Source organism: Lutra lutra, chromosome 13 (assembly GCF_902655055.1).
Source record: "Lutra lutra chromosome 13, mLutLut1.2, whole genome shotgun sequence".
NCBI classification, from domain to species: domain Eukaryota; kingdom Metazoa; phylum Chordata; class Mammalia; order Carnivora; family Mustelidae; genus Lutra; species Lutra lutra.
The window spans coordinates 29108367-29118454 of NC_062290.1; the positions used below are offsets into that span (position 1 = coordinate 29108367).

Sequence of the window (10088 nt, forward strand, 5' to 3'; positions counted from 1 at the left end):
GACTCTTTTTCTAACTGTCTCCCTTTCACTAATCCCAACACCTCCAAAGGCAATGGATACCTGTGGCTGCATCAAGAGCGGGTTGCATACAAGAAAGTCAACAGGTAACGAATGTTATCCTTTCATCCTGACCACCTGATTGACACCTGAGTGGGAGAATAAGGCATGTCCAGCCCTCTGGTCCAGTCATGTGAGTGTGGCCAGCCAGCTGGGATCTTCAGCCTGCTCCCCCTGTCTTTGATCCTAAACTCTGAGCAAACAGAGGTGGAACAGGCTATGTACCTTCCCTGCAGCAGCAGACTTCCTGGCTGGCCCTGCTGATGGTTGTGCACTATGCACACTGTCCCATGATGCCTGGAGGAGGGGGTTGGGGGGTCGCATTTCACCTGCGTTCAACCCAAGCCCTGTGCTCCTGGGGCCATCTCCCCTCCCGTATAGGTGATCACTAGCACCTACCCTTGAGCACTCTAGTAACACCAGCTGGCACAGCCAGGGTCCCATTTGTGCCCAGACTGCTTGGATTCCTCTGAGCTCACTGAGCACTCCACAATGCAAATTACAGGACAGCGGCTGAGAATAGTTCCCTTTGCAACAGGAGTGCACAAAACTCAGATGGAAGAGAGTCGGGTGTGGGAAAGGAGTTCCCCAGCCAGGACGCAGACACCCAAGGCTAAACACACATGGCTGATAAGACAAAAATGTCTTAAACCATTAGAGAGACTGTAACATTTTCTTTTTATGTTTGTCAACCTTCATCCTGTTAGCAGCTAAGAAGGCTTTGAACTTAAGGTGATTCGACTGGAATTAGAGGAATGGCCTAAGGAGAAGCTATAACCTTAATTTTCCACATTCCAGCAACCCTATTCATTTCCTTTCACTTTCTGGGAAATAATGAGTCCCTTTCAGCTTCAGCCATGACTCTAAATCTGCCTTTTGGTGTAATTACTATCCATGCTATCGAGAACTATCATATTCCTTTATTTTTCTTAAAATAAATCAGACTTGGAACCACTCTTGCAAAATCTAGCCACTTTCATTCTTTAAGAAGTCTCTTCTCCTTCCCATGGCTGTGCAAGTGTCCTGGGGTCTTATAGCAGTCTGTGTTTGCTAGTCTTGGTCATTTCAAATACGTGAGCTGCACCCCTCCTTGCCAAAGGCTGTGCTGGGAATCTTCCAGAGCCCACCAGCCACACATGAGCATAGGCATAAGTGAAGCAGGCTGTTCCCCTCTCCCTGTGTTAGGGAGACACTTTTCCCCCTCTTCCTCCCACTCCACTAGGCAAAGGACTAATTCCTGCATGCAATGACCTTAGGTGAGGTTTTCAGATTGGGCCCTAGGATTAGGAAATCTTCTTCTCTCTCTTTAAAGCTTGGTTTTCAGGGGCCTCCTGGACTCAGGAATTCTAACTGGGATGTCAAGTGCCAAACAATGACTCTCTCCTCTTGCATTCCTGTTGTTAAAATTCTGATCATTTATGAGACAAGGATGTCCCTGGCCACAGAAGGTACATGTTCCTAGAAAAGAAATACAAATAAGAAATGAACACTGACATTTCAGAAAATCTCACTCCCCTCACATCACATATGACACAGACCTGCGGGTGGCTACAGAGCTCTCTCAGCATCGGATATAGTCTCCCCACAGCCCTGTCGCCCTGCCCTAGGACCTGCTCTAGAAGAAATAACTCAAGCATGGGGATCTTCTGCTGGGGAAGAGGTTGGTGGTTCCTACAGGGAGAAGAGAGGATCTTCCCAGAAGTCAGTGCACAGTCATAGAGCCCAGGAAGAACTTCCCAGAAATGTTTAAATGGACATAGTGGCAAAGGGTTAGGGACTGTACCTAGGGTAATGACCTTGTAGGGGCCAGGGAGAGGGGTGCGGTCTCTCATTTATTGTCCCATCTCCAGGAACACAACATGGGAATGTGTGACATCGTTGCTCATGAGCCAGGTAAACTGGATTGGTTAATTGTCCCATTCGATAATTAAACATTCACATACTCTGTATTTTTACAACAAACCACTGCCTTCTCCACTCGAGTGTGAGGTCAGGATCTAGAAACTGAAAGTTTAAGGCAACGGTTCACTCATGCTTGCTGGCAAGTCCAGTTTGCCAGGACCAACTGGAGAGTGAACCTGCTAGATGTCTACAAAGTAGATGTCTACAAAGTCATTTTGGGCTTGCATGTCATGTGTCTGAGATACAAGAGAAAAGGGGGAAGAACACCAGCTTCCGAGATGGATCACCCATGAGCAAGGTTCTCCAAGGGAAGGCCTGGACTCAGCAGTGCATTTTGTCCAGAAATCTGCCCACAGAACAAATTTCAACAAGCGGGGAGACTCGGGGCATAAAGCCATGATGATGGAAGCTGGTTTGGTTGAGAGACCCCCAGGTCACCTTAGTCCTTGACTCTCCATCCAACCTTGAGCGCAGAGCACCCATGAGGCAGCATGTTGGAATGGCTTCAGCTGGGTATCTGTGGTCTCGTGTTCAAAATCCTCTGTCCATCTCGGCCAGGTCCTACAACCCCAGGGGCTCGGCCCTCCCCAGACCTGAAGGGCTTGTTGTCTGTCCTATTATGTCTGGATTGCCTGATATTCTAAAACCATTGGTGATACATCGTAAGACATGATCAAACAAGGGTGATTTGATGATAAGAGCTCTCTTAAATTCCAGGACATCATTGAGAATAATAATAGTAGCTTCATGCTAAGGACTATATACTAACCACTATATAACTTATCCTCTATAATCCTTACCATGCTCCCTTAGAAATGGGCATTTTCAATCCCCTTTGACAGGTGAGACTATAGACCCCACAAGGTGAAAGTGTCTTGCCAAAGTTACATGACTGTCGAGTGGCAGTATCAACATTTGAACCGAAAATGATGTTGTCTTAAAATCAGTGGCCTGAATTACTAAATATTTCTCTGTGTACCCATGTCTTGCCAGCCAAGCATCATGTTCACCACTCACCTGATAGATGAATGGTCTAAATAAATATTATTCGATGAATGAACACGATCGCCCCTGCAGACCTAAGGAACGGAGGCATAATGCTGGAATGACAGATCATTACATTGTCTTGTATTTCATTGAACTATTAGGGCCAGTCATCTCTGGGCCATGGAATCCAGCCAACTCTGTAGCTCTTACAAAAGTGGGGATGCCTTGTTGCATTGCGGAAGTACTTTGTGTCAAAACTTCTGTAAGAAGGTTTTTGAATGTTTCTATTACCCACTCAGAACAGAACTACTGAAGCACTAGGGAGCATAAATGAGATGGTCAGATGGAGGAAGCTGATGGCAGTGGGAAGGCTCAGCAGTGGCCCTTCAGGGCTGTTTCAGTGTGAGGTGAAAGCCCTATCCACATGCCCCAGGCAGGAGGGAGCAGCAGGGCCTGTCCCTCAGACCCCATGTCAGGGGAGAAAAGATTTGATCTTCCTCCCACAGTTGAGTCATTATTAATCAAGTTGAAAGTACAAATGCATTTCTGCCCCTTACTCTACCCGACCCCCTCAACCCTGGCCAAACAGAAGCCCCGAGTAATGCTGGCTTGCCCTGATGCTAGGAGTCAGTTCAGTCAAATATACTCTCAGTTTCAATTCTGCTGAAAATGCTACCACATTCCCCAAATAGTGACAATGCTTCCGGTTTGTGTACCTTAAATTTTTAATGATATAAATTAATATTTGTATATCTTGTATGTTTTCCTCCATTTAAAATATTTTCACAAACTGTCATTTAAATCCTGACATTCAATGTAAATTAAAGTAATAATCATTGAAGTAAAAGGTGAGTAAGACAAATTCCTTTTAAATCTGAAGAAGATTACATTGGATACTGAGGCCCATAATAACCCATAATGCAAAGAGTGGGGAGGAAAGAGCAGTTTCTACTTCCCGCCTTTTTTCTTTTTATTAAGCCGGATTTCTCTGTAAATAACACGTTTCTGTCAGTTTTGAGAAAGGCGTAAGAGGGGAAAAAGAAACTGCCTGGAGAGTCAGCGCAGCAACATTACAAAATGCCACGCCTTCCCTGGACACCCTCCTGTCAGTCCCGTTCCTTGAAAGCACTTGAGCCTTGCCCAGCACATTCGCTGTTCGGAGATTTCCAGATTTTTCCATAACCCAGAGGCATTCCATCCTGAAACCACGATAACACTTTCCCCGCCGTGGGCTCTACTTCCTCCAGCTGCCCCATCTCCGCTTGGAATAAACAGGAACCACTTAGACTAGATTATCCTGTTCTCAGCCCGCGGGGAGATTTTAACCAGACTCTAGGACTAGAGGATAGGCAGGGTCACGCTGGAAACCCTGCGAGCCTCGTTGGGGCTCCCTGTGAGGCTCTTTTCGTGACCCACCTGCCAACACATAAATTCCTGCCAATTAGTTGATCCGGGTCCCTAGGGAGGGACCGGATTCCCTTCTCAGTCCCGTCCCTGGTCCCCCGGCTCGCCTCCCCCAGGTCCCCCGAGGCAGGATTGCCCAGCTTGTCCCAGCTTCGCGGAGCTCCCGGGCGCAGAGGCCCCGCCCCCAGGCTGACTCAGCCTCTCGCAGCCTGAACAGGCGTTGGGGGCGGGGCTGACCTGACCGGATCCCGGCTCTAAAAGCTTGTCTTCACCCCACTGGGCCTTCTGGAACTCAGGACACGCATCTGTGATCGAGACTGCGCAGCTGCACTGCCTCGCGCCACTGGCCACAGGTGGTCTTCTCGTGCCGAACCTGAGCAGGGGGCCACCCGCGCGGCTGCCTGCCTGACAGGGTTCGGGGCTCCCAGGAGGCGCTGACCATGGATCTGACCCTTCCGGACAGGGCAGCCTGATTCCCCTGACGCCGCGCTGTCAGGGCCCGCCCCTCCCTGTGCTGAGACGCAAGTTCCCTGGAAGTGGCAGGCAGGTCACAGGGCAGCAGGCCCCCTGCCCATCCCACACCCGCAGCCTTCCTCCACAGCCCCGTGGAAGCACTTGGGAGGATGGAGTGCGTGCTTGTACTCAACCTTAGTGGCCTTACATCTCAGAAGGAAGGAGGATGGCTTTTTAGATGGTTTGGTCTAATCAGAAACTCATTTCTTTTCTTCCTAGGTTTTGAAACATGCATCCTTCTCTCTTCCTGGCTGCGCTTTGCATGGGAATAGCCTCAGCGGCTCCACAACTCTATCAGAGCTTAGATGTGCGCTGGTCCCAGTGGAAGGCGGCACACGGGAAACTGTATGACGAGGTTGGTAACATCTGAGCTGTCCACTGAGACTCCAGGGAATGTTCTATGCTGGTGGGAGTTCACAGCGGGGAGTAACTTCTGGAGGCCTCTGGTACCCAGGCAGGAAGCAGGGCACCGTGTGTGCACAGGATGGGGACAGATGTCTTGCTGTGTGGTTGCTGGAGAGCAGCTCCTGGAGCATCAGCCCAGCCCCAGTCAAGGTCTCTGCTCCCCTCCCCTCCGTGAGCACATCCACTTGGTGCAGGTGAGCTGGTTTTAAATATAAATAAAGATGATAGTTTATTTGTTTTTCTGCAGAATGATGAAGGATGGAAGAGAGCAGTGTGGGAGAAGAATCTGAAAGTGATTGAACAGCACAACCAGGAGTACAGCCAAGGGAAACACAGCTTCACGATGGCAATGAATGCCTTTGGTGACCTGGTGAGTGTGGCCTGGGTTGCTGAACGTTTCATGCATCCCCTCCTCGGTGCTTTGCCAAAAAATCTGCTGCTTGTCAACATTCTACTTCCTTTTCCTTGAAGACCAATGAAGAATTCAAGCAGGTGATGAATGGCCTTAAAAGCCAGAAGCGCAAGGAGGGGAACGTGTTCCAAGCACCTCCCTTTGCTGAGACCCCCTCATCTGTGGACTGGAGAAAGAAAGGCTACGTGACCCCCGTGAAGAATCAGGTGGGACAGTACTCCGCAGGTCACCCTCCGGAGGAAAGGTGAAAGGAATCGGTGTCCTTGCTGTGGTCGGCTGAGAAAAGTGTGCAGCTCATGATGTTTTAAAAGAGTTTCCGGATCGGTGGGCTGCTGTCAAATCTTGATATTTGTTTTGTAGACTGAGAATTTTTTTTAATAATTTTATTTATTTATTTGACAGACAGAGATCACAAGTAGGCAAAGAGGCAGGCAGAGAGAGAGAGGAAGGGAAGCAGGCTCCCTGCTGAGCAGAGAGCCTGATGCAGGGCTCGATCCCAGGACCTTGAGACCATGACCTGAGCCGAAGGCAGAGGCTTAACTCACTGAGCCACCCAGGCGCCCCATAGACTGAGAATTTTTAAAATTTGTTTCAGGGTCTCTGTGGTTCTTGTTGGGCTTTTAGTGCAACTGGAGCCCTTGAAGGACAAATGTTCCGGAAAACCGGCAGACTGGTGTCACTGAGCGAGCAGAACCTGGTGGACTGCTCTCAGGCGGAAGGCAATGAGGGCTGCAATGGTGGCCTGATGGATTATGCCTTCCAGTATGTGAAGGACAACGGAGGCCTGGACTCGGAGGAATCTTATCCGTATTGCGCACAGGTAAGTAGTGCTCCCTACCTGTCATTTCAGCTCTGCTTTTTAGCATTGAACACATTCAGATAAAACAGATATCACATTTCATACTCACCGTTTATGTTGTAGACTCTACAGCAGCAACTGTCAGAACTGTCATTAAACTATATTAGCCGGGAGCGCCTGGGTGGCTCAGTCGTTAAGTGTCTGCCTTTGGCTCGGGTCACGATCCCAGGGTCCTGGGCTCGACAGGAAGACTGCTTCTCCCTCTCCCACTGCCCCTGCTTGTGTTCCCTCTCTCGCTGTGTCTCTCTCTGTCAAATAAATAAATAAAATCCTAAAACAACAACAACAACAACAAACCCTATATTCTCTACCTTGATAGTGATCATGCAAATCTTCCTATTTCTGTGTTATGGGGCCATTTGATACCATTCTGTATATAGTACAGATTTCTCCAGAATGAAAAGCTTCTTATGGACAGGTAGACTGAGAGTGTCTCATGAAGTTCCCACCAGCTAATGTTTTGATTTCAAACCAGCCGATAGTGTTTGGGCTCCTAGGACGCTTTCTAACAAACGTGGCTTGGGAAACATTGAGCTACAAACTGTCTTGAACGTGCTCCCCAGGAGGTGGAGGGTAGTGATCAAGTCTCTTCCTCTGTCCCTTTGAAAGGATGAATCCTGCAAATACAAGCCTGAGCAATCTGCCGCTAATGACACCGGCTTCATGGACATCCATCCGGAGGAGGAGTCCCTGAAGCTGGCGGTGGCCACTGTGGGGCCCATCTCTGCTGCGATCGATGCAAGCCTGGGTACCTTCCAGTTCTATCATAAGGGTAAGCATCTGTTTATGTAGACATTTAGGCAGAAAAATGGGAAAACCACCATTATATACAATAACATTGACTCTGGTCTGTAGAAGTCAGTGTGGAATTTTGGAGGGTGAGGATTTAACAAAGCTGTGTTTTGCTGCACATGTAATTTTTGCGCCCATTGTTTCCATCTGCCATGACTTGACCCATATCCCCGTGGCGTCAAGTACATCACAAATGTGTTTAAATGGCTATATAATTCAACTGGTATACCTTAATTTACTTTCCTTTTTTTCTAACTGTTAGACCTTGAAACATTCCAAGGAATTTTACTACTGTTATTGAAACTGGCAAGAAGCCCTCGGCTCAAGTAATTTTGTGCTCTGGGTTGTGTTTCCTTAAGCTGACGTGCTCCAAGTCGAACCACAAGGTGTCAATGAGTGCTCATCTATGTTTCTTGACAAAGTGTTTACGAAAGAGATTGTGCCAATTTGTCTTTCTGCTGGTGTTAGATGAAGGCCTAAATCCCTAGCCTAGCTAAAAGTAAATCAATAAATCAATCTGATTTTTAAATCTTACCTGGGGTTATGTCATTTCACTGAACTTTGAAATGCCTCCTGTTGGTTGTGGTTGATAGGCTGGGCTGCTACCACACGTTCCCAGAGATGGTCACCCCAGCCCTGAATCTCTCTTCTCCAGGCATTTACTACGATCCAGACTGTAGCAGTGAAGACTTGGATCACGGTATTCTGGTGGTGGGCTATGGCTCTCAAGGAGAAGCCTCAGAGAAGCAAAAATACTGGATTGTCAAGAATAGGTATAAAAAGCCAAAAATAGGGGCGGCCAGCTGGCTCAGTAGATAGAGCATGTCTCTCTTGATCTTGAGGCTATGAGTTCAAGTCCCACGTCGGGGATAGTGTTTACTTAATAGAAAAAATTGTTTTAAAAATATAATGTATATACTATACATTTCTGTAAAAGAAAAAGACAAAACTAAGTGATCTATAACGGAATAAGAAATAGACTTTTTAAAAAAAGCCTAAAATACTTATCTTTAAAGTTGAAAAGGGAATCCTTTTTGGAATCAGTGTTTGGAGGCAGGTCCCCCAACCCTTGAGCACACTTGTGAAATCCCAGAAGTGTTAACCCCATGTAGGGGGAAACACAGGCGTATTCATGAGACGACCACAGTGAGGTACTGTCTCAAGCTGGGGGGTCCTGTTATAGTTTTGGTACTGTTGCATTTCTAAATTGGAGATTTTAAAAAATTTCTCTTTTTTCATTGTTTAATTTTTTTAAAAGGATTTTATTTATTTATTTGACAGAGAGATAGAGAGCACAAGTAGGCAGAGAGGCAGGCAGAGGGAGAGGGAGAAGCAGGCTCCCTGTTGCATAAGGAGCCCAATGACAGGCTCGATCCCAGGACCCTGGATCATGACCTGAGCTGAAGGCAGACACTTAACCGACTGAGCCCCCCAGGTGTCCCCTTTATTTTAATTTCTGAAACACATCTGACCCTAAGCATTTTGGGGTCTCTCACTTTGTAGTCTATGTTAAAGGTTCTATGAAAGTCTATGAAAGGTTCGGGAGTAGAATTATGAGCTGGGTTAGAACTCGAACAGGAACAGGAACGGCTTCTCGGATTCTTCCTGAATCTGTCCTGGCCCTGTCCTGCCCTGCTCATGAAGGGAAATGTGTTTGTTCCTCTGAAATAATTGGCAAACGCTGTCCTCTTCCAGCTGGGGCACAGACTGGGGCATGCAGGGTTACATACTGATGGCCAAGGACCGGGACAACCACTGTGGAATCGCCACCGCAGCCAGCTTTCCTATTGTGTGAGATGAGAGTGTAAAGAAGACCTCGACTGGGGACCAAATACGCAGAAGAGGAATTTTCTCTTACAAGTGATCACACCTCATTGTGTGGAATGAAACACTCAAGCCACTGGAGATCTAACCTGTGATCTGATTTTGTGATTTCTTTAATTGCTGCTTTGGACAGCTTTGGGTGGTTGACTTGTTTAATAGATTTTGAATTTTATATCTTGTACTGATACGTAAAGTTATACCTTTTAAAATAAAACAATTTCAAAGTAGAAGTGGGGGAAGTTTTTAATATAGTTAACTTATAGGGGCGCCTGGGTGGCTCAGTGGGTTAAGCCGCTGCCTTCGGCTCAGGTCATGATCTCAGGGTCCTGGGATCGAGCCCCGCATCGGGCTCTCTGCTCGGCAGGGAGCCTGCTTCCTCCTCTCTCTCTGCCTGCCTCTCTGCCTGCTTGTGATCTCTCTCTGTCAAACAAATAAATAAAATCTTTTAAAAAAAATAATTAACTTATAGACTCTGACTGTTAAAAAAAAAAAAACAAATAAATTACAAAGATCTAATTGGTTTAATAAAGGATTCATGAATCAGGCAGCTTCCCATATATCTAGCAAGTAGAGAAGAACTCCAAGAGCTACCAAAAAAGAAAGGCTTGTACAGGTAGAGAGAGAGCAGAAAAAGGAAAGTATGAGCAAAGAATCTGTTAGCAAAGTTGTTGTCCTTCAGGGACCAGAAAGGGTCCCTCAGTATGTGTCCTAGTGCAAACCAGCATGTTCCCATTATCACCTGGTAAAGGTCATATTGTAGCAGGGAAGAGGTTGAAACTGCAGTTAACTTAGGTGTTAAGTCTTGGTTTATTAACTTGGGACCTTTACCTAAGAGATGCCATGTTGGGCCCATGGTTTTGTTTTTGACAGGGCTCTAAAGACATAACCGCATGTGCCAGTGGTCCATTCAGACAATACTGGGTGGCCTCTGGT

General features: G+C 47.0%; 1 protein-coding gene across 4 annotated transcripts; it reads left to right on the plus strand.

The window, feature by feature from the left end:
• The first annotated feature begins 4565 nt into the window (after positions 1-4565).
• LOC125083642 (procathepsin L-like) lies at positions 4566-9382 on the plus strand. Of its 4 annotated transcripts, none has more exons than XM_047700463.1 (8): positions 4566-4703; positions 5083-5218; positions 5516-5638; positions 5740-5886; positions 6276-6500; positions 7149-7311; positions 7987-8104; positions 9027-9382. In XM_047700463.1, the coding sequence occupies exons 2-8, from the start codon at positions 5093-5095 to the stop codon at positions 9124-9126; spliced, it is 1002 nt and encodes a 333-aa protein (XP_047556419.1). In that variant the 5' UTR covers positions 4566-4703; positions 5083-5092; the 3' UTR covers positions 9127-9382. The 4 variants fall into 4 exon arrangements, with proteins under 4 accessions (XP_047556419.1, XP_047556422.1, XP_047556420.1 ...); XM_047700464.1 differs by lacking the exon at positions 4566-4703 and adding an exon at positions 4710-4978; XM_047700465.1 differs by lacking the exon at positions 4566-4703 and adding an exon at positions 4710-4893.
• Positions 9383-10088: the final 706 nt, after the last annotated feature.